The sequence below is a fragment of the Oncorhynchus masou genome, chromosome 28 (genome assembly GCF_036934945.1).
Source record: "Oncorhynchus masou masou isolate Uvic2021 chromosome 28, UVic_Omas_1.1, whole genome shotgun sequence".
Lineage (NCBI taxonomy): Eukaryota > Metazoa > Chordata > Actinopteri > Salmoniformes > Salmonidae > Oncorhynchus > Oncorhynchus masou.
Genome location: NC_088239.1, coordinates 23,801,104 through 23,825,794, shown reverse-complemented (window position 1 = coordinate 23,825,794; position 24,691 = coordinate 23,801,104). Strand labels below are relative to the sequence as shown.

At 45.5% G+C, this 24,691-nt stretch overlaps 1 protein-coding gene across 1 annotated transcript in view; it reads right to left on the bottom strand.

Moving 5' to 3' along the window:
* prex2 (phosphatidylinositol-3,4,5-trisphosphate-dependent Rac exchange factor 2) overlaps positions 1–24,691 on the bottom strand; it is a 221,707-nt gene that overhangs the window by 14,406 nt on the left and 182,610 nt on the right. The window contains 2 exon segments of the mRNA XM_064941020.1: positions 16,131–16,321; positions 16,573–16,639. Coding sequence (XP_064797092.1) covers positions 16,131–16,321; positions 16,573–16,639 — 258 coding nt within the window.

The window sequence follows — 24,691 nt, the reverse complement described above, 5'->3', positions numbered from 1 at the left end:
CTCTTAAACGCTAGTAAAACCAAATGTATGCTTTTCAACCGTTCGCTGCCTGCACCTGCACGCCTGACTAGTATCACCACCCTGGATGGTTCCGACCTTGAATATGTGGACATCTATAAGTACCTAGGTGTCTGGCTTGACTGTAAACTCTCCTTCCAGACTCATATCAAACATCTCCAATCGAAAATCAAATCCAGAATCGGCTTTCTATTCCGCAACAAAGCCTCCTTCACTCATGCCGCCAAACTTACCCTAGTAAAACTGACTATCCTACCGATCCTCGACTTCGGTGACATCATCTACAAAATAGCTTCCAACACTCTACTCAGCAAACTGGATGCAGTTTATCACAGTGCCATCCGTTTTGTCACTAAAGCACCTTATACCACCCACCACTGCGACTTGTATGCTCTAGTCGACTGGCCCTCGCTCCATATTCGTCGCCAGACCCACTGGTTCCAGGTCATCTACAAGTCCATGCTAGGTAAAGCTCCGCCTTATCTCAGTTCACTGGTCACGGTGGCAACACCCACCCGTAGCACGCACTCCAGCAGGTGTATCTCACTGATCATCCCTAAAGCCAACACCTCATTTGGCCGCCTTTCGTTCCAGTTTTCTGCTGCCTGTGACTGGAACGAATTGCAGAAATCGCTGAAGTTGGAGACTTTTATCTCCCTCACCAACTTCAAACATCTGCTATCTGAGCAGCTAACCGATCGCTGCAGCTGTACATAGTCTTATCGTTAAATAGCCCACCCAATTATACCTACCTCATCTCCATACTGTTTTTATTTATTTACTTTTCTGCTCTTTTGCACATCAATATCTCTACCTGTACATGACCATCTGATCATTTATCACTCCAGTGTTAATCTGCAAAATTGTAATTATTTGCCTACCTCCTCATGCCTTTTGCACACAATGTATATAGACCCTTTTTTTCTACTGTGTCATTGACTTGTTTATTGTTTACTCAATGTGTAACTCTGTGTTGTCTGTTCACACTGCTATGCTTTATCTTGGCCAGGTTGCAGTTGCAAATGAGAACTTGTTCTCAACTAGCCTACCTGGTTAAATAAAGGTGAAATAATTCTCAAACATCCTCCCATCCCACAGCATGTCTTCCATTGGTGGATAAGGAACACTGAGTTACCATTATTGACAACAAATCTGTAAAGTTGTTTCCCTACTAGGACAAAATCCCCCTATTAATTGCCAGTACAATCTAATTATACGATTCTTGCTTTGCTCTTCTTGACACTCATTATCATCATATTTCTCTGCCTTTGCCTCAGCCTATCAACTAACTATAGTTAAAGCCATTACTGACAACCCTGCTCTAAAGTCGTTTTCCCCTTCCAGTAGAAAATAGTGATTCATCTGTTATTGTAGCTGTGTCATCATCATATTTGTCTGCCTTAGCATATAGGTCTACTGATGTATGCATCTAATAGTCATTATAATGTCACTCACAGCTCACTAACAACTAGGATAAAAATGAATCCTGTCTTTTGATTTAAAATAACACACACAGAGAGAGAGAGAGAGAGAGAGAGAGAGAAACCTTCTGTTCAGATTGAAACTTTCGCACACCTTCATTGAGAGAATTGATACATTCCATCCCTGTGAGGCAGCTAGCTGACTCCAAGCACACAGTAGGGTGTCCCAAATGACAACCCTTTGGCTGTATTGTGTACTGCCTTTGACCAGAACCATATGGGCCCTGATCAAAACAAGCAAACTATATAGGGGATATGGTGCCATTTGAGACAAAAACCCTAGTGTCCTCAGACACACACTCTCACTGAAGATGAGGTGTGATGTGTGTGAAGTGTATTCTGAGTTTCGGATTGATTCACAAGTTACAGTAAGTAACCCTTTCAAAACACACACCACCCTATTGTACAGTATACATTCAGCGGCAGATGTCAAGGCCACTAGGGAACCCCTCGTCCGACAACAAGCAACACAGCCCCATCGATCCACAACCCTTTTACAGACAATGTAACTGTCTAAACTCTCTCATACCGCCAGTTTCTCTACATTTCACTAGTTGTTGTCAACGTTACATTGGGTATGCTGCCAAAGACGTGATGACAAACTGTCAACCAACCTTCTCTCTCGTGTTCAATTCTTCTTAATTCAATACAATATTTATCACCATAGTTTCCTGGGACATGAGTTGGACATGGAGTTGGACCAACTGGGGTTACTACACCATCAGGCGGAGCCGAAAGTCCTGTTGAGCTTCATTTCCACTAACTGCTTTGGACTGGTGTCAGCTTTCTAGAACAAGGCTGAGTAGGTGTGCTGCTGTCAAAGACATGAGGATAAACTATCCTCCCACCTTGTCTCATGTTTGTGTGGTGTGGTACATATACCCACCAGCCAGAACGAACACTTCTCTTTCACCACGTTTACAGCAGTTGACTATAGAACAACGTGGCGAAGGGCCTCAGCCAGCGGTCATAACATGACTCCCTACCAACCACCTAAAGCTTGTCTAATTACCTGGTGCCACAAACCCATAAGGAATTGTTCAGCCACCATTTTGGTCTTGCCACGACCAGGCTCATGAGGCTGAGGTGTGTGTGTGTGTGTGTGTGTGTGTGTGTGTGTGTGAGTGCGTGTGATGCCGGCAGAGTCTCTGTTCATTTGGGCTGGTGTCACTGCAACAGCTGATTTATACCCATCTGTTTTATGCCGTTGCTTTCAACCCACAGCCAATTTACAAGCTCCATTCGCCTCGCCCCGGGCCCATACAGATAAACCAGGGAAGAGAGAGGGAATGAAAATGGTACCAAGAGACACGAAAATAGAAAGGGAGGGAAATAGACACAGAGAGAGAGAGAGAGAGAGAGAGAGAGAGAGAGAGAGAGAGAGAGAGAGAGAGAGAGAGAGAGAGAGAGAGAGAGAGAGAGAGAGAGAGAGAGAGAGAGAGAGAGAGAGAGAGAGAGAGAGAGAGAGAGAGAAGGAAAAGGAGATGTCCTTTGCCATCTCAGCTTTGATGTATGACACGCAATGATGAAAGTGAATGTAGCAGTGTGTGAGATGTTTACGGTTGCATTTTATAGGAGACATTACCTATTTGCAGAAACTCTGCCTTTTACTCCCGGGAAAGGTTACATGACGGATAAGAAACAACAACGAACAGTGGTCATTGGTGGTCTCTGAAACATCTTTGAGCGGCTGTCAGTCGGTGATAATCCTACTGTAAAGAGATGACTGAAAAGCTACTAAATGTGACTAACTTCCTGGCTCCAGCAGTCGCTCAGATGAATAGTAGTGATTCCATTCAAAGCATCTGGGAATGAGAATCTGCCTGTCCCCCCTCTTTTTGTTCTCCCCCCCCCTCTTCTCAATCAGTCCGTCGTCATTTTAAAGATACTCTCTTCTTAGTCTTTCTGGAACAGTGTGAGCCCTCACCTTCTGCTCCCCCCATCTAAAGGGTTTTGTGGGGTGACTTGAGAGACAGAAGAGAGAGAGCGAGAGAAAGAGGGAGAAAGAAAGAGAGAAACAGAGAAGCAGAAGCAGCAGATTGTAGAGAGAGAAACAGAGGAGCGGAGGCAGCACATTGTAGAGAAAGAGAGAAACAGAGAAGCAGAGGCAGCACATTGTAGAGAAACAGAGGAGCCGAGGCAGCACATTGTAGAGAAACAGAGGTGCGGAGACAGCACATTGTAGAGAAACAGAGGAGTGGAGGCAGCACATTGTAGAGAAAGAGGAGCGGAGGCAGCACATTGTAGAGAAACAGAAGAGCGGAGGCAGCACATTGTAGAGAAACAGAGGAGCCGAGGCAGCACATCGTACTAAACGATATCATAACGCCATTGTAGAGAAAGAGAGAAACAGAGGAGCGGAGGCAGCACATTGTAGGGAAACAGAGGAGTGGAGGCAGCACATTGTAGAGAAACAGAGAAGCGGAGGCAGCACATTGTAGAGAAACAGAGGAGCGGAGGCAGCACATTGTAGAGAAACAGAGGAGCGGAGGCAGCACATTGTAGAGAAACATTGTAGAGAAACAGAGGAGCGGAGGCAGCACATTGTAGAGAAACAGAGAAACAGAGGAGCGGAGGCAGCACATTGTAGAGAAACAGAAGAGCGGAGGCAGCACATTGGTAGAGAAACAGAGGAGCGGAGGCAGCACATTGTAGAGAAACAGGCAGCACATTGTAGAGAAACAGAGGAGTGGAGGCAGCACATTTGTAGAGAAACAGAGGAGTGGAGGCAGCACATTGTAGAGAAAAACGGATGCAGCACAGAGGAGCAGAGGAGCGGAGGCAGCACATTGTAGAGAAACAGAGGCGGAGGCAGCACATTGTAGAGAAACATGGAGCAGCACATTGTAGAGAAACAGAGAGGCAGCACATTGTAGAGAAACAGAGGAGCGGAGGCAGCACATTGTAGAGCGGAAACATTGTAGAGAGAAGAGAAACGGACAGAGGAGCCGAGGCAGCACATTGTAGAGAAAGAGAGAAACAGAGGAGTGGAGGCAGCACATTGTAGAGAAACAGAGGAGTGGAGGCAGCACATTGTAGAGAAACAGAGGAGCGGAGGCAGCACATTGTAGAGAAACAGAGGAGCGGAGGCAGCACATTGTAGAGAAACAGAGGAGCGGAGGAGCAATTGTAGAGAGAGAAACAGAGGAGTGGACAGCACATTGTAGAGAAACAGAGGAGCGGAGGCAGCACATTGTAGAGAAACAGAGGAGCAGAGGCAGCACATTGTAGAGAAGTCCAGAGGAGAAACATTCACTGGTCAGAGAGAAACAGAGGAGCGGAGGCAGCACATTGTAGAAAAACAGAGAAAAGAAACAACAGAGAGAAACAGAGGAGCGGAGAAACAGGGAGCGGAGGCAGCACATTGTAGAGAGCAGATTGTAGAGAAACAGAGGAGCGGAGGCAGCACATTGTAGAGAAACAGAGGAGCGGAGGCAGCACATTGTAGAGAAACAGAGAAACTAGAGAAACAGAGGCAGCACATTGTAGAGAAACAGAGGAGCGGAGGCAACATTGTAGAGAAACAGGAGCGAGGCAGCACATTGTAAAGCACATTGCAGCACATTGTAGAGAAACAGAAAGAAACAGAGGAGCGGAGGCAGCACATTGTAGAGAAACAGAGGAGCGGAGGCAGCACATTGTAGAGAAACAGAGGAGCCGAGGCAGCACATTGTAGAGAAAAGAAACAGAGGAGCGGAGGCAGCACATTGTAGAGAAACAGAGGAGCGGAGGCAGCACATTGTAGAGAAACAGAGGAGCGGAGGCAGCACATTGTAGAGAAACAGAGAAACAGAGGAGGCGGAGGCAGCACATTGTAGAGAAACAGAGGAGCGGAGGCAGCACATTGTAGAGAGGCGGAGGCAGCACATTGTAGAGAAACATTGTAGAGAAACAGAGGAGCGGAGGCAGCACATTGTAGAGAAACAGAGGAGCGGAGGCAGCACATTGTAGAGAAACAGAGGAGCGGAGGCAGCACATTGTAGAGAAACAGAGGAGCGGAGGCAGCACATTGTAGAGAAACAGAGCGGAGGCAGCACATTGTAGAGAAACAGAGGAGCAGCACATTGTAGAGAAACAGAGAGAAACAGTAGGAAACAGAGGAGTGGAGGCAGCACATTGTAGAGAAAACAGACACGGAGAGCACATTGTAGAGAAACAGAAACAGAGGAGCGGAGGCAGCACATTGTAGAGAAACAGAGGCAGCACATTGTAGAGAAAACAGAGGAGCGGAGGCAGCACATTGTAGAGAAACGGAGGCAGCACATTGTAGAGAAAGAGAGAAACAGAGGAGTGGAGGCAGCACATTGTAGAGAAACAGAGGAGCCGGAGGCAACAAGAGAAACAGAGGAGCGGAGGCAGCACATTGTAGAGAAACAGAGGAGAAACGGAGGCAGCACATTGTAGAGAAAGATGAGAAACAGAGGAGTGGAGGCAGCACATTGTAGAGAAACAGAGGAGCGGAGGCAGCACATTGTAGAGAAACAGAGGAGCGGAGGCAGCACATTGTAGAGAACACAGAAACAGAGAGGACAGATTGTAGAGAAACAGGAGCGGAGGCAGCACATTGTAGAGAAACAGAGGAGCGAGGCAGCACATTGTAGAGAAACAGAGGAGAAACAGAGGAACAGAGGAGCGGAGGCAGCACATTGGAGAGGAGAGGCAGCACATTGTAGAGAAAGAGAGAAACAGAGGAGCGGAGGCAGCACATTGTAGAGAAACAGAGGAGCGGAGGCAGCACATTGTAGAGCAGCACATTGTAGAGAAACAGAGGAGGAGCACATTGTAGAGAAACAGAGGCAGCACATTGTAGAGAAACAGAGGAGCGGAGGCAACAGAGAAAGAGAGAAGCACAGAGAGCGGAGGCAGCACATTGTAGAGAAACAGAAACAGCACATTGTAGAGAAACAGAGGAGGCGGAGGCAGCACATTGTAGAGAAACAGAGGAGCGGAGCACATTGTAGAGAAACAGAGGAGCGGAGGCAGCACATTGTAGAGAAACAGAGGAGCAGATGGAGCACATTGTAGAGAAACAGAGGAGGAGGCAGCACATTGTAGAGAAACAGAGGAGCGGAGGCAGCACATTGTAGAGGAGCAGAGAATTGTTCAGCAGCACAACAGAGGCGGAGCACATTGTAGAGAAACAGAGGAGCGGAGGCAGCACATTGTAGAGAAACAGAGGAGCGGGACATTGGCAGCACATTGTAGAGAAACAGAGAGGAGCGGAGGCATTGTAGAGAAACAGAGGAGCGGAGGCAGCACATTGTAGAGAAACAGAGCGGAGGCAGCACAGAGAGCGGAGGCAGCACACTGAGAGCAGAGGAGCACATTGTAGAGAGAAACAGAGGAGAGAGGCAGCACATTGTAGAGAAACAGAGCAGAGGAGCCGAGGCAGCACATTGTAGAGAGCACAGAGAAAGAGAGAAACAGAGAGGAGCGGAGGCAGCACATTGTAGAGAAACAGAGGAGCGGAGGCAGCACATTGTAGAGAAACAGAGGAGCGGAGGCAGCACATTGTAGAGAAACAGAGGAGCGGAGGCAGCACATTGTAGAGAAACAGAGGAACAGAGGCAGCACATTGTTGCAGCACATTGTAGAGAAACAGAGGAGCGGAGGCAGCACATTGTAGAGAAACAGAGGAGCGGAGGCAGCACATTGTAGAGAAACAGAGGAGCGGAGGCAGCACATTGTAGAGAAACAGAGGAGCGGAGGCAGCACATTGTAGAGAAACAGAGGCAGCACATTGTAGAGAGAAACAGAGGAGCGGAGGCAGCACATTGTAGAGAAAGAGAGAAACAGATGAGCCGAGGCAGCACATTGAAAGAGAGAAACAGAGGAGCGGAGGCAGCACATTGTAGAGAAACAGAGGAGCGGAGGCAGCACATTGTAGAGAGAAACAGAGGAGCGGAGGCAGCACATTGTAGAGAAACAGAGAAACAGGAGCGGAGGCAGCACATTGTAGAGAGAAACAGAGGAGCGGAGGCAGCACATTGTAGAGAAACAGAGGAGCGGAGGCAGCACATTGTAGAGAAACAGAAGGCAGCACATTGTAGAGAAACAGAGAAACAGAGGAGCGGAGGCAGCACATTGTAGAGAAACAGAGAAGCACAGAGAAACAGAGGCAGCACATTGTAGAGAAACAGAGGAGCGGAGGCAGCACATTGTAGAGAAAGAGAGAAACAGAGGAGCGGAGGCAGCACATTGTAGAGAAAGAGAGAAACAGAGGAGCGGAGGCAGCACATTGTAGAGAAACAACAGGAGAGAAAGCACATTGGAGCGGAGGCAACATTGAGAGAAACAGAGGAGCGGAGGCAGCACACATTGTAGAGAAACAGAGAGAGCGAGGCAGCACACAGAGAAACAGAGGAGCGGAGGCAGCACATTGTAGAGAAACAGAGGAGCGGAGGCAGCACATTGTAGAGAAACAGAACAGCACATTGTAGAGGAGAGCGGAAACATTGTAGAGAAACAGAGGAGCGGAGGCAGCACATTGTAGAAACAGAGCACAAGAAACAGAGGAGCGGAGGCAGCACATTGTAGAGAAACAGAGGAGCGGAGGCAGCACATTGTAGAGAAAGAGAGAAACAGAGGAGCGGAGGCAGCACATTGTAGGGAAACAGAGGAGTGGAGGCAGCACATTGTAGAGAAACAGAGGAGCGGAGGCAGCACATTGTAGAGAAACAGAGGAGCGGAGGCAGCACATTGTAGAGAAACAGAGGAGCGGAGGCAGAACATTGTAGAAAGAGAAACAAGAGCGGAGGAAATTGTAGAGAAAGGAGCGGAGGCAGATTGTAGAGAAACAGAGGAGCGGAGGCAGCACATTGTAGAGAAACAGAGGAGCGGAAGCACAGAAACAGAGGAGCGGAGGCAGCACATTGTAGAGAAACAGAGGAGCGGAGGCAGCACATTGTAGAGAAACAGAGGAGCGGAGGCAGCACATTGTAGAGAAACAGAGGAGCGGAGGCAGCACATTGTAGAGAAACAGAGGAGCGGAGGCAGCACATTGTAGAGAAACAGAGGAGCGGAGGCAGCACATTGTAGAGAAACAGAGGAGCGGAGGCAGCACATTGTAGAAACAGAAACAGCAGCACATTGTAGAGAAACAGAGGAGCGGAGGCAGCACATTGTAGAGAAACAGAGGAGCGGAGGCAGCACATTGTAGAGAAACAGAGGAGCGGAGGCAGCACATTGTAGAGAAACAGAGGAGCCGAGGCAGCACATTGTAGAGAAACAGAGAAACAGAGGAGAAACAGAGGCAGCACATTGTAGAGAAACAGAGGAGCGGAGGCAGCACATTGTAGAGAAACAGAGGAGCGGAGGCAGCACATTGTAGAGAAACAGAGGAGCGGAGGCAGCACATTGTAGAGAAACAGAGGAGCGGAGGCAGCACATTGTAGAGAAACAGAGGAGCGGAGGCAGCACATTGTAGAGAAAAAGAAACAGAGGAGCGGAGGCAGCACATTGTAGAGAAACAGAGGAGAAACAGGAGGCAGCACATTGTAGAGAAACAGAGGAGCGGAGGCAGCACATTGTAGAGAAACAGAGGAGAGGCAGCACATTGTAGAGAGAAACAAAGCGGAGAGAAACAGAGGAGCGGAGGCAGCACATTGTAGAGAAACAGAGAGAAACATTGTAGAGAAGAGCAGCACATTGTAGAGCGGAGGCAGCACATTGTAGAGAAACAGAGGAGAGGCAGCACATTGTAGAGAAACAGAGGAGCGGAGGCAGCACATTGTAGAGAAACAGAGGAGCGGAGGCAGCACATTGTAGAGAAACAGAGGAGCGGAGGCAGCACATTGTAGAGAAACAGAGGAGCGGAAACATTGTAGAGAAACAGAGGAGCGGAGGCAGCACATTGTAGAGAAACAGAGGAGAGGAGGCAGCACATTGTAGAGAAACAGAGGAGCGGAGGCAGCACATTGTAGAGAAACAGAGGAGCGGAGGCAGCACATTGTAGAGAAACAGAGGAGCGGAGGCAGCACATTGTAGAGAAACAGAGGAGCAGGAGGCAGCACATTGTAGAGAAACAGAGGAGCGGAGGCAGCACATTGTAGAGAAACAGAGGAGCGGAGGCAGCACATTGTAGAGAGAAACAGAGGACGGAGGCAGCACATTGTAGAGAGAAACAGAGCAGCATTGTAGAGAAACAGAGCGGAGGCAGCACATTGTAGAGAAACAGAGGAGCGGAGGCAGCACATTGTAGAGAAACAGAGGAGCGGAGGCAGCACATTGTAGAGAAACAGAGGAGCGGAGGCAGCACATTGTAGAGAAAAGAGAAACAGAGGAGCGGAGGCAGCACATTGTAGAGAAACAGAGGAGCGGAGGCAGCACATTGTAGAGAAACAGAGGAGCGGAGGCAGCACATTGTAGAGAAACAGAGGAGCAGCGGAGATTGTAGAGAGAGGGAGGCAGCACATTGTAGAGAAACAGAGGAGCGGAACAGAGAAACAGAGGAGCGGAGGCACATTGTAGAGAAACAGAGGAGCAGGGAGGCAGCACATTGTAGAAACAGAGGAGCGGAGGCAGCACATTGTAGAGAAACAGAGGAGCGGAGGCAGCACATTGTAGAGAGAAGCGGAGGCAGCACAGAGAACAGAAGGCAGCACATTGGAGAAACGGAGGCAGCACATTGTAGAGAGAAGCCGAGAGAGAAACAGAGGAGCGGAGGCAGCACATTGTAGAGAAACAGAGGAGCGGAGGCAGCACATTGTAGAGAAACAGAGGAGCGGAGGCAGCACAGAGAGAAACAGAGGAGCGGAGGCAGCACATTGTAGAGAAACAGAGGAGCGGAGGCAGCACATTGTAGAGAAACAGAGGAGCGGAGGCAGCACATTGTAGAGAAACAGAGGAGCGGAGGCAGCACATTGTAAACTGCTGAGACCCTGAATATCACACTGCTGCTGCTTTCACTGTTATTAAGACTCACTGCTTCCTCGCCCATCAGGCCAACTAATCACATCAATAGAGCAACCTGTGTGTGTGTGTGCGCGCGTGAGTGTGCGTGTGTGTGTGTGTGTGTGTGTGTGTGTGTGTGTGTGTGTGAGCTGCCTGCCTGCCTCTCTGATAGTGCAGTTTCCATTACATTACTAATCTATTGGCCTGGCTTCATAGTGTTTCATAAATACCATCCTGCTATTTCCTTATTTCTACCCTTCTGGAATCCATTAAGATTTCACACAGTCAGATTCCCAAATGGCACCTTATTCCCTATTTAGAGCACTACTTTTGACTAGAGCCCCACAAAAGTCATACACTATAATGGGAATAGGGTGCCATTTGGGATTACTGCGTTTGTCAGATTTGGAATTGTTCCGGGGGAAAAGCATGTTATTAAGCTGTATCCTGTACTGCGTCAGAGTTTGATGAATATTTGATTATGGGAAGAATTGTTCCATAAACAGTGTTTTGATTAATATGAAGTTAGAGCAGAGTGGTTCTGTATGTAGAAAAACATAGACTGTGGAAGACAAACATGGTACCGGGAACCAGGAACCCGTTCTATAGAACCCTCTAGATGGAATAGCATTTAGGGTGGGAAAACAGGCCGACAAATAACCCTAGAATTGACCTGCCTTGTCACGCTACACTTAGCCTGCCTGTATGGGTGACTTGTGGCCAGTTAGTGGTGCTCAAACACACACATCCTCGCCTGCTCGCACGCACACACACACGCACGGCTGTGAGTTAATAAAGGAGCAGCAGTCACTAGTCTGACGGGGGCTTTCTATTAGAGCTCAGCCAGCCGGGCAGCTCACTCCACAACACTTTATCACACTGTCATTCACACCACCACACGTAACTGTGTGTGTGTGTGTGTGTGTGTGTGTGTGTGTGTGTGTGTGTGTGTGTGTGTGTGTGTGTGTGTGTGTGTGTGTGTGTGTGTGTGTGTGTGTGTGTGTGTGTGTGTGTGTGTGTGGAATAGAGACTGACAGAGAAAGAGAGAGAGATAAAAATATGAAAGAGAGAATGAAGCAGCAGCAGGGATCAGGGGTGACAAACGATCCGGATATTTCTGTCCCCACAGGATGATGAATCGAGACAAGATCTGGCAGGTGAAAGATGGAACCTTATATAGGCAGCGTCCCAAATTACACCCTAAACCTTATAAAGTGCACTACTTTTGACCAGGGCCCATAGGTTTCTGGTCAGAAGCAGTGCATGATATAGGGTTGCCATTCGGAACGCAGACATGGAATGTAATAAGAATGGAAGTAATTGACCTGTCGTTGACTTCCCGTCTAAAAAGTGCTATATTCACTTAAAAAGGCACTAACCATCTCTTTAAGGAACAATGAAAGCCATTACTAAGAGTATCGGCTTCATAACTAATGCAGAGGAAGGTATGTTAATAGTAAGTACTACACTGTGTTCCAAATGGCAGCCTGTTGTCTGTATAAGGCTCTGGTCAAAAGTAGTGCACTAAATAGAAAATGGGGTGCCATTTGGGATTCAGACCTATTAATGAGTACATTCAATGTGGTAATGGAGATGCCATAGAAATGTAGGGGGGATATAGAATGCTGGATGGAGACAAATAGAGAGAACATTGTGTGTGTGTGTGTGTGTGTGTGTGTGTGTGTGTGTGTGTGTGTGTGTGTGTGTGTGTGTGTGTGTGTGTGTGTGTGTGTGTGTGTGTGTGTGTGTGTGTGTGTGTGTGTGTGTGTGTGTGTGTGTGTGTGTGTGTGTGTGTGTGTGTGTGTGTGTGTGTGTGTGTGTGTGTGTGAGGAAAGCCAAGCCTGCTAAGTAACTGTCAGAGATTGACAGAATGTGGAGATACAGAGAGGAAGAAAGGAGAGAGGGAGGGAGAGAAAAGGGGGACAATGTGAGAGGAGCGGTGACAATGGGAGAAGGGACAAGTCACTCTCAATGGAAAGTGTTACCACATACATTGCCAAAGTAAACATATAGACAGATTATTTTTTTAATGATGAAGCAGATAGATACCTGGTTGGTCATTCCACTGACTGTCCCTATGGGTGTGTCAGGAAGCGACATATTCTGCAGCTGATATGCCACAAAGAGTTGTTTCGAGATTGGATTTTCTCCTTTTCTGTTTTGGTTTCAAAATCTTTGTATTCGTTGTTTAAATTTGAGGGAAGGAAATTAAGTAAGCCCGTAAGTCTTTATAGTTCTGGCAATGTAGGAGAAAATGCAGCTGTGTCTCGACCTCTCTCTGGGCCAGTTTCTATGGACATGTTGTGCTCACGGAGTACATAGTCCGTGTTTTTCTCCATTTTCTACCAGTCATAGTGGTCAGATATTTGGCTCTAAGCAGACTAGCATTGAAGTTAACTTTGTCTTTCCAATACATGATAGATTATTTTCTTTGCTTTGTGATAATTTGGTTGGACCAGTGGTGTCCTGAGGCTTTGTTGCCTCGGTAGTGGTGAGCGAACTTAGCCTCAGGACCAGCTGGCTGAGGGGACTCTTCTCTATGGTCACATCTTGGCATTTAAGGGCTTTGTAGGAGTGGGAGTAGGGCTGTGGCGGTCATGAAATTGTCAGCCGGTTATTGTCATGCATAAGACTGCCGGTCTCAAGGTAATTTACTGGTAATTAACATAAACACGTTTCCAGACCTTAGCATTTCCAGACCTCCAAGCATACAAGCTACATACAAGAAGAATATGATTGGACTTAGGTGAATAACATGGAAAGGATCATTTTCCCAGTCCGGAGCAAATGCACATTATGAAGTGGCTATGTTGAGTGTAAAAGTGATCATTTGAAACGGGTCCTATACAATAGATTTAGAGTTATTTGGCAACTTTAGTATTGGATGATACAAACCATGTCGGCCTTAGAAATCAAAACATATATGGGTTGCAGATGCGACTATGATGCGGCTATGATGCGACTATGATGCGGCTATAATGCGACTATGATGCGACTATGATGCGGCTATAATGTGACTATGATGCGACTATGATGCAGCTATAATGCGACTATGATGCGACTATGATGCGGCTATGATGTGGCTATGATGCAGCTATAATGCGACTATGATGCGATTATGATGCGGCTCTGATGCGGCTATGATGCGGCTATGATGCGGCTATGATGCTGCTATGATGCGGCTATGATGCGACTATGATGCGACTATGATGTGACTATGATGCGGCTATTCAAGCTTGGCTCTGTTCCTTGCCTCTGGCTGCACAGCTGTTCTCTCATCAAGTGATCATATTTTTACCCATTAGACTGTTCTCAATTTAATCTGCTCTTTACTAATATATCAAATTAGTTTAGATTTTAGAACGGCCCGTTATCAAATGGGGTATAATAATGAAAAAACTAAAACAACAACTGCATTGTTGGTTAAGGACTTGTAACCTATGTACTGGAATAGGGAATGGACTGGAATAGGGAATGGACTGGAATAGGGAATAGACTGGAATAGGGAATGGACTGGAATATGGAATGGACTGGAATAGGGAATGGACTGGAATAGGGAATGGACAGGAATAGGGAATGGACTGGAATAGGGAATGGACTGGAATAGGGAATGGACTGGAATAGGTAATGGACTGGAATAGGGAATGGACTGGAATAGGGAATGGACTGGAATAGGGAATGGACTGGAATAGGGAATGGACTGGAATAGGGAATGACTGGAATATGGAATGGACTGGAATAGGGAATGGACTGGAATAGGGAATGGACTGGAATAGGGAATGGACTGGAATAGGGAATGGAGGCCACTTTCCCAACGTTGTTTTGCACTCATGTTGGGTCGGCTATTCAAATCAAATTGTATTTGTCACGTGCCGAATACAACAGGTATAGACCTTAAAGGGAAATGCTTACTTACAAGCACTTTTTAAATTATTATTATACCCCTTTTTCTTCCCAATTTCGTGGTATCCAATTGGTAGTTACAGTCTTGTCTCATCGCTGCAACTCCTGTATGGACTCGGGAGAGGCAAACATTGAGAGCCATGCATCCTCCAAAACACGACCCTGCCAAGCCGCACTGCTTCTTGACACACTGCTCGCTTAACCCAGAAGCCAGCCACACCAACGTGTCGGAGGAAACACTGTACGCCTGGCTGACCGTGTCAGCGTGCATTGCTCATGGCCGCCACAAGGAGTCGTTACAACGCGATGGGACAAGGACATCCCAGCATCGTCCCATAACCCGGACGACACTGGGTCAATTGCGCGGCTGCGACAGAGCCTGTACTCGGACCAGGATCTCTAGTGGCACAGCTAGCACTGCGATGCAGTGCCTTAGACCACTGCCGTGTGTGTGTGTGTGTGGTTCCCAATCAGAGGCAGCTGTCTATCGTTGTCTCTGGTTGGGGATCACATATAAGTTGTCATTTTCCTTTTGGGTTTTGTGGGACCCTGTTTTCTGTTTAGTGTCTGTGCCTGACAGTACTGTGCGCTTTTGTATTTCACGTTTGTTATTTTGTTTGATTAGCCATTTGATTAGCTATTCAGGAGTCTTATGGCTTGGGGGTAAAAGCTGTTAAGAAGCCATTTTACCCAGACTTGGCGCTCCGGTACCACCTGCCGTGCGTGCGGTAGCAGAGAAAACTCTATGACAAGGGTGGCTGGAGTCTTTGACAATTTTTAGGGCCTTCCTCTGACACCACCTGGTATAGAGGTCCTGAATGGCAGGAAGCTTGGCCCCAGTGATGTACTGGGCCCTATACACTACCCTCTGCAGTGCGTACGGTAATTTCACTGCGCCTAAGGTGACATTCCACCCAAACACTGTATCCCAGGGGCTCTTTTCTCCAACCCTATTTCTGCAGCTATCCAGTGCTTAATTTGGGAAACCAACTGAAATCTGTTTGGGAACATCGATAGTAACATGTTTTCACAACTAAACATATTTCATTAAACTGTTGACAGCCCCCCCCCCCCTCCCTATGCGCGCCGTAGAAAGGAACGAAAGAGAGGGGAGGAGATGGAAACTCATGGTGGTGAGACATTCTGCAGCTGAAGGTAATGTGACAGTCTATTAATTATGAAAATAGTAAAGCCTTATCACTAGGCTATTCAAAATCTAAAACAAATTCACTATAATTGTAGGCTAAATCAGAAATTTGATTAATGTAGGCTAGACCAATTACGTACCAAAGATATTTTACATCAGCATTGTTGCTTGTTTTTCTGCCATGTGTAATATGCGGTTGGATATGTATTGTATAATGGCACAATCGTCATTATAATTCAGGGTATGCATATGCACGGGGGTATGGGTGTTTTGAATGAATCATCACCTTAGAAATCGCTGTCCATTTCGTTGTGTTTGGCTTTGAAACAACATCCACAAGGACCATGTTTTCCCACTCAGCTTCAACCTGCTGTTGAACTTCTTTCTCCAAATTGATCATCAGAGTGCATAAGAGGAGTTTACCGTGAGTCGACGGTCATGTGGAATTCCACTGCGATCATGACTCATAACTGCTGGTGATGCAGTAATATGCATGCGATGTTTGTCATTTTTCTCTGAAGCATGCTGGGTTTCCATTGGGGGTTTGTCCCATTTGTCAAAGTCTTGCTTTGTAAGCACAGCGCACACTTTACTGCCATAAAGTAAAATTGGTTCTATTATTAATTTGAATATTTTCGGCCAGATCCCCTCTCTTCCGCTCTCTCTCTCTCTCTCTCTCTGTCACTCACCGGTGCACGCCGCTGTTGCACATGACGATGTGTGTGGCTCCGAGGCGAGAGCAGAGTTCTGATGCCACGGTAAGCAGGCCGACTCCTGACGCCCCACAGGCTGTATACTGACAGGCTGCCGTGCGACGGGAGGAGATGAAACTCTCCATCAGCCGGTACAACTCCTCCAGAGCATTCAGAGGACGCATCAACTGGGAGGAGAGGAGAAGGAGAGGTAGGGTTAATACTGTATGACTACTGTATCAGACCCTGCGATAGACTAGCGTCCTGTCCAGGGGGTATACCTGTACATCAAGCTGTCTCGCTCTGCAGAAACAGGACCATTGTGCCATGGATCATTCTGGCTCGGACAAGGCTACTTGCTATGACTGCATAACGTGAGTATCAGACCACGACTCCACTGTGACTAACCTATGAAGCTGGCGTTTCCTGATCCTCTTACCTTGTCTATGAGGGCAGCTTTAGGTGTGGAGCTGGGGGGAAGGTTGGACTTATCCAGGTAGAAAGCCCTGTAGAGAGGAACACGGGAAGGTTAGACAATGCTGCTCCCTAGCATGACAATGGTTTTAGCTAATGATAAACAATGTTTAACGGACTATTCGGGAGGTTAGGGTAAGCCCTCCACACTATGGCACCCATAGTTCAGCAACACAGTAGCCCTACGTGTTATGCCATATCCTTTGCACCAATTTATTTAACCTTTATTTGACCAATAGGTCAGACTCAGTAGCAGCAGGTCAGACCGGCCCAGGCCCTGCTCTGCAAAGCAGGGAAAATAGGGCAGCAGTCCATCAAGTGTTTGTTTTGGAGCTGGGTGGTGTGGTACATCAAATCATCTGTCTCACCCAGTCCAAGCTCCAGATCCTAGCTCAGCAGATATACAAACTAAGTATGTGTCCCGAATGGCACCCTATTCCCTATATAGTGCAGTACTTTTGACCAGGGCTCTATGTAGGGTGCCATTTGTGATGCAGACTGAGCAGTTCCTTCATTCATTCAATGAGCAGGAGGGTGTAGTTTCATAGTGTGCTGGAGGGTGTAGTTTCATAGTGTGGCCACTGGAGGCAGTACTAGCCTGGTCTCTCTATTCTATGGAGATGGCTGGCTGGAGAATGGACGATGTGTGTGATGCTAATGGTGCTGGCTCAGCAGTACGTAAAATCAGTCACAGTCAGTCAACCCCCTCTTATTATACCAAGTGTGTGTGTGTGTTTATGTGTGTGTGTGTGTGTCCTATTATACTGTACCAAATATGCTTCAAGCTATGAATCAAGGCAGGTACCACAACTATCTACAACCATCAGTGTGCTGCAACCATCACAGCCTCAAGCATTGGAGAGACACACACACACACACACACACACACACACACACACACACACACACACACACACACACACACACACACACACACACACACACACACACACACACACACACACACACACACACACACACACACACAGAATGGTATGCATTTGCCTGTGGCCATTAGCCTCCTATCCTGCATCTAAGAATCTTCAGTTGGCGATATGCGATATCCTTTCTGCTAGCCAAAGTATTGTTATTCATATACTGGATAGAGACATATTCCTGCAGATTCCCATTGACATGTTTCCTAGTGTTTAGGCTTGAGGGTAAACAGAAAAGTGTAATGCCAGGGATATTGTTCATACTGCTGACAATAAAAGCTAATCCATTCATGTTTAGTTTAGTCTGCCCAGTACATGTATGAGTCCCAACTATTCCCTATTTAGTGCACTACTTTAGACTAGGGTCCATTGGGAAGAGGGTACCATTTGGGATTGCAGACAGACTGCCTTGATGTTTATTATCACAATGATATTTTTGCCTGACATTAAAACAGTTATGGTTCAGGATTTAATAACGCTGTAAATCAGTACTGGCAGGGTGGGGAGGTCAAGTTTATTCTACAAACACACACAAACGCACACACCAGGGTTTCCGTTAGGAAAAATTGGCGCTGGACAAGTGACCGGGAATATTTTAATTTAGCAGACATTTAAGCTATTTACCAGCCATCGATATGCATTGGGTAGGTAACCCATTAGGCTGTCCGTCCATCCACGCAGTCAGCACCATTCCATAAATGACGGATATTGGGTAGGTAACCCATTAGGCTGTCCGTCCACCCACGCAGTCAGCACCATTCCATAAATGACGGATATTGGGTAGGTAACCCATTAGGCTGTCCGTCCACCCACGCAGTCAGCACCATTCCATAAATGACGGATATTGGGTAGGTAACCCATTAGGCTGTCCGTCCACCCACGCAGTCAGCACCATTCCATAAATGACGGATATTGGGTAGGTAACCCATTAGGCTGTCCGTCCACCCACGCAGTCAGCACCATTCCATAAACGACGGATATGGGGTAGGTAACCCATTAGGCTGTCCGTCCACCCACGCAGTCAGCACCATTCCATAAACGACGGATATGGGGTAGGTAACCCATTAGGCTGTCCGTCCACCCACGCAGTCAGCACCATTCCATAAATGACGGATATTGGGTAGGTAACCCATTAGGCTGTCCGTCCACCCACGCAGTCAGCACCATTCCATAAATGACGGATATTGGGTAGGTAACCCATTAGGTTGTCCGTCCACCCACGCAGCCAGCACCATTCCATAAACGACAGATATTGGCTAAATGAGCCACATTTACGTGTCCTTAAAAACAGCCTATAACTAATTACAAAAACACTATTTCCATCTGTAGCATATGCAAAACATTAGAGCATATTTTCTTTCACGATTTTTGCTTTCCTAAAACAAATATTGTCCACCACACTGTTCAGCTATTAGAGATATGAGCACTAAATGCATCAGGGCACTACATAGGCCTATTGGCTTAGGCGTCCACTGTATTAGGTCTATCCATTTTGGGGGTCAAAAAATATAAAAAGGAAGAGAAGCTTAGTCCTAGCCCCAGAGAGAGAGAAGAGATATGCCGGGGGCTTGCTACGACACAACATGAATTTCAGATAGGCTACTGCGTCTGCTTTAGAGATATAGGAGTTTATTTTTATTTATTTATTTTATTTCACCTTTATTTAACCAGGTAGGCAAGTTGAGAACAAGTTATCATGTACAATTGCGACCTGGCCAAGATAAAGCAAAGCAGTTCGACACATACAACGACACAGAGTTACACATGGAGTAAAATAAACATACAGTCAATAGTACAGTAGAAACAAGTCTGTATACGATGTGAGCAAATGAGGTGAGATAAGGGAGGTAAAGGCAAAAAAAAGGCCATGGTGGCAAAGTAAATACAATATAGCAAGTAAAACACTAGAATGGTAGATTTGCAGTGGAAGAATGTGCAAAGTAGAAATAAAAATAATCGGGTGCAAAGGAGCAAAATAAATAAATATATAAAATAAAATAAATTCAGTAGGGAAAGAGGTAGTTGTTTGGGCTAAATTGTAGGTGGGCTATGTAGAGGTGCAGTAATATGTGAGCTGCTCTGACAGCTGGTGCTTAAAGCTAGTGAAGGAGATAAGTGTTTCCAGTTTCAGAGATTTTTGTAGTTCGTTCCAGTCATTGGCAGCAGAGAACTGGAAGGAGAGGCGGCCAAAGAAATAATTGGGTGACCAGAGAGATATACCTTCTGGAGCGCGTGCTACAGGTGGGTGATGCTATGGTGACCAGCGAGCTGAGATAAGGGCAGACTTTACCTAGCAGGGTCTTGTAGATGACATGGAGCCAGTGGGTTTGGCGACGAGTATGAAGCGAGGGCCATCCAACGAGAGCGTACAGGTCGCAATGGTGGGTAGTATATGGGGCTTTGGTGACAAAACGGATGGCACTGTGATAGACTGCATCCGATTTGTTGAGTAGGGTATTGGAGGCTATTTTGTAAATGACATCGCCAAAGTCGAGGATTGGTAGGATGGTCAGTTTTACAAGGGTATGTTTGGCAGCATGAGTGAAGGATGCTTTGTTGCGAATTAGGAAGCCAATTCTAGATTTAACTTTGGATTGGAAATGTTTGATGTGGGTCTGGAAGGAGAGTTTACAGTCTAACCAGACACCCAGGTATTTGTAGTTGTCCACGTATTCTAAGTCAGTGCCGTCCAGAGTAGTGATGTTGGACAGGCGGACAGGTGCAGGCAGCGATCGGTTGAAGAACATGCATTTAGTTTTACTTGTATTTAAGAGCAATTGGAGGCCACAGAAGGAGAGTTGTATGGCATTGAAGCTTGCCTGGAGGGTTGTTAACACAGTGTCCAAAGATGGGCCAGAAGTATACAGAATGGTGTCGTCTGCGAACAGGTGGATCAGAGACTCACCAGCAGCAAGAGCGACATCATTGATGTATACAGAGAAGAGAGTCGGTCCAAGAATTGAACCCTGTGGCACCCCCATAGAGACTGCCAGAGGTCCGGACAGCAGACCCTCCGATTTGATACACTGAACTCTATCAGAGAAGAGGTTGGTGAATCAGGCGAGGCAATCATTTGAGAAACTAAGGCTGTCGAGTCTGCCGATGAGGATGTGGTGATTGACAGAGTCGAAAGCCTTGGCCAGATCAATGAATACGGCTGCACAGTTGTTAATGGAATTTGTATCAATAATGACTAATTATGTATAGATTTCAATCAGGACTGACTAATCAGAATACTATTATGTTACTGTATATGTATGAATGTTCTTTTTAATCCTAGTACTGAATATAATGTGTGTAAATATAATCAAGAATTAGAACAATGACTGTGTTCCTTGGTATAAATGAATTAACTATATCACCAGACTGGCTAGAATGCTTATCTACACAGGCTGCCCTTGGCTCTAGACGATGTGGGAAGGCTTGAGAACTATACAGCCTTTGTACCAGTGTCAAGAAGAGACGGAACAGTTAGAAAACGCTGATGTCATTTTCAGTTTATAACCTGTGGTAAAATGTATCATGGGCAGTACTCTCGAGAATAAACGCTGCTGGTTGATTTTTATGACTGGTCTATGACTGGTCTTATGAATTGACAGAGTGTTTAATTTTAATTGGGCATTAAAACATAGAGGAATATAATTCCTGTATCAACAGTAATGTTTCTTATCGATGCCGGTTAAGATATTGTTTAGGACCTTGAGCGTGGCTGAGGTGCACCCATGACCAGCTCTGAAACCAGATTGCATAGCAGAGAGGGTATGGTGAGATTTGAAATGGTCGGTAATCTGTTTGTTGACTTGGCATTCGAAGACCTTAGAAAGGCAGGGTAGGATAGATATAAGTCTGTAGCAGTTTGGGTCAAGAGTGTCCCCCCCTTTGAAGAGGGGGTTGACCGCAGCTGGTTTCCAATCTTTGGGAATCTCAGACGACACGAAAGAGAGGTTGAACAGGCTAGTAACAATTATTGGCAACAATTATTTCGGCAGATAATTTTAGAAAGAAAGGGTCCAGATTGTCTAGCCCGGCTGATTTGTAGGGGTCCAGATGTTGCAGCTCTTTCAGAACATCAGCTGACTGGATTTGGGAGAAGGAGAAATGGGGAAGGCTTGGGCGAGTTGCTGTGGGGTTTTTTTACATTCTGTTGAGACGTTTTAATTCGAAAAATGGAGTACAGAAGGATGCTAATTCGTCCATTTTTAATATGAATATTTTTTTATAAAGATAAGCATTTTATTGTTAGATTATAGGAGTAACTCCAGTAGTCCAAAAACATTCTTCCTCACCTCAAGTTCAACTGTCGGAGTCGGTCGGAGCGTCGCTGCGCACTGCCTCATATCATAGGCCTGCAGTATAATAGGCTAATAGCCACACCACACCTTCAAAAAGTTTCTAAACTTTATTAGGGTAATATCAAAAGTAAATCAAGCCATTGTTTATAGGGAAAATACGAGCAGGATATTATATTCCGGAAAACACAACATTATAGTTGGAACTTAATTTGGCCAAAGAAATGGCTCAACAGAATTAAACAAAATGCTTGCAAACTGGTTTAAACCTTCACAAAGGTTTTGAACAGCTTATATTGCAGTAATTACCAAGAAAGGCTAGTGCCTACTGTACCTAACAAATGAAAGGCTAATTATATTTATTTTACAACAGGCACCCAAATCAAACTTAATTTAGCCAATGAAAATGTCTCAACAGAATGTAAAAAAACAAACACATTTTGCACATGTAGCCCTTTCCTATCGTCAAATTACCTAGTGGCCTCATGGATGGAATGTTATTCATAGTTTTCATAATTAATCATCTTTTTTTACATTTTTACACAGAAAATCCAGTGTTTATATATCAAACGGTTTTGTTATATTTCAGTCTTCTGTGATGTATATAAAGTGGATGCAAATACAAAATGTAATACATTTCAACTCTATATCTGACATGGTACAGGTGTCTTCTTTTTGTTAAGCCCATAGTCATCTGTGTGAGGTGTATACTTTTGTTTCAAAGTAGATTTGTTTAAGACTACCAAGAAACACTCATAAAGCCCATAAAGCCCATAGCAGTAGCAGGTTATAAAGAACTGGCTTGGATTAATAAATATCCCTACAATAATATAAAATAATAATAAGTGTAAAATAAATGACCATATATATATATATATATATATACAAAAAAAATCTATTAAAGTTCGAAAATGGCATCCTACCTGAACAGTTGAACATTACTCAATAGAGAAAATGAGTAGACCTATCATCTTATAAAGTCATTCACAGTGCTTTATTAAAGATGATCAACTGAAAGCAGTGGTATATCAGACCCTATACCACGGGTGTGACAAAACATGTATTTTTACTGCTCTAATTACGTTGGTAACCAGTTTATAATAGCAATAAGGCACCTCTGGGGTTTGTGGTAGATGGCCAATATACCACGGCTAAGGGCTGTATCCAGGCACTCCGCATTGCACCGTGCTAAAGAACAGCCCTTAGCCGTGCTATATTGGTCATATACCACACCCTCGGGGCTTATTGCTGAAGTGTAATAGACTACCAAGATGGTATTGAAGAAATAAGTTGTTTCATCATCCTGTGTTTCAAAATATTTTAATATGCAACCGAATTCAGTGATTGTCATGCATTGTGGGTAGACACTTATGCTACTGCTGTTATATTTCACTTTTAAAATAGAGCAACATAATTTTGGGATATTTTTGTTGTTCAATAGAGATTAATTTTCCTACATCTTTACATGCTCTAATATCATAGGCTAATTTATTTGGGGCTAATTCACCACATGAGTAAGTGGAAACTCAAAACAGATCACCATAACTCATAGTAGCCGTGTACTAATCTAAAATTATGTCCAATGTTGCAGTTGTAGCCTACCGCCCAATGAAGCCTATGCACTCGCAATGGCCAATCCGCATTTCGCAGGCTCCATATCTCAAAGCCATATCCAATATCTTTGCATAATTGTTGCTACTGAACTCATAATTGAGAGTTGAGAAATAAAAAAGTCCTGTATATCTACAGAAAGCTGAGAGCATCTTCTCTCCATCTGTAACAACAGGATAGCGTCCTTGCAATCAGAATCCTTTTGTTTCTCCCTAGGCCAATGCTCCTCTATCGCTCTCTCCTCAGCACCAGGGCAGCCCTGGATAATTTGGCAGGCTACAATTGTATTTATCGGCCAAAAGCCGTCAATTACCGGCAAACGGAAGCCCTGGCACACAGCACAGTCACATCATCGGCACCATAGCATTATCCTTTAACTTGCAGTCTCCCAAAGCTAAATGACTATGAGGGGAGTTTACTATTGGTTCAGGCAGAGTTAACGGTCCATGTAATTGGTTCAACACTGGCTTATCATTCACAAAATGCTTGAGATAGCGCAGGAGTTATGCTGAGCTTTCGGCTAGAAACGTTATTCACTTCAATCCCCCCCATCCATAAACAGTTTGCAAGCACATATAATGGCATAGGACCAATAACAAACATTAATCATTTAAAAGGGTTGATGGATGGTTCTCTGCAAATTCCTATTTGCTAAATATGAGATTTTGTCATTCAGACTCATGCTGTTTGCACTTGGTAACTATTGTGTGTGTGTGTGTGTGTGTGTGTGTGTGTGTGTGTGTGTGTGTGTGTGTGTGTGTGTGTGTGTGTGTGTGTGTGTGTGTGTGTGTGTGTGTGTGTGTGTGTGTGTGTGTGTGTGTGTGTGTGTGTGTGTGTGTGTGTGTGTGTGTGTGTGTGTGTGTGTGTGTGTGTGTGTGTGTGTGTGTGTGCGCAAAGAGATGTGTGCGGACAAACAAAAAGGCTGGAGTGCATCAAAGCCAGTGTATCCTCCTTATATTATCCAAGAAGCGATGACAAAAAAACATTAATCTTGCTCCAAAAATACTTTGACTTCATATTGTAGGCATTAAAACTATGTTTTACGAGCATAAAACAAAATGAAAGTCAACAAGACAATAACACTCAAAAGTTACCCCATAAAAGTTCTAAATATAGGCCCTGCTACAGGCCTGCTTTGCATCTTACCATTTAGTCCCTACACCACAACCCATTCACACTCCAATATCTCTCTTTCTGCCCAATAAAATTGTATCATCACACAAAACTGGTCTGCCCAAATGCCACCCTA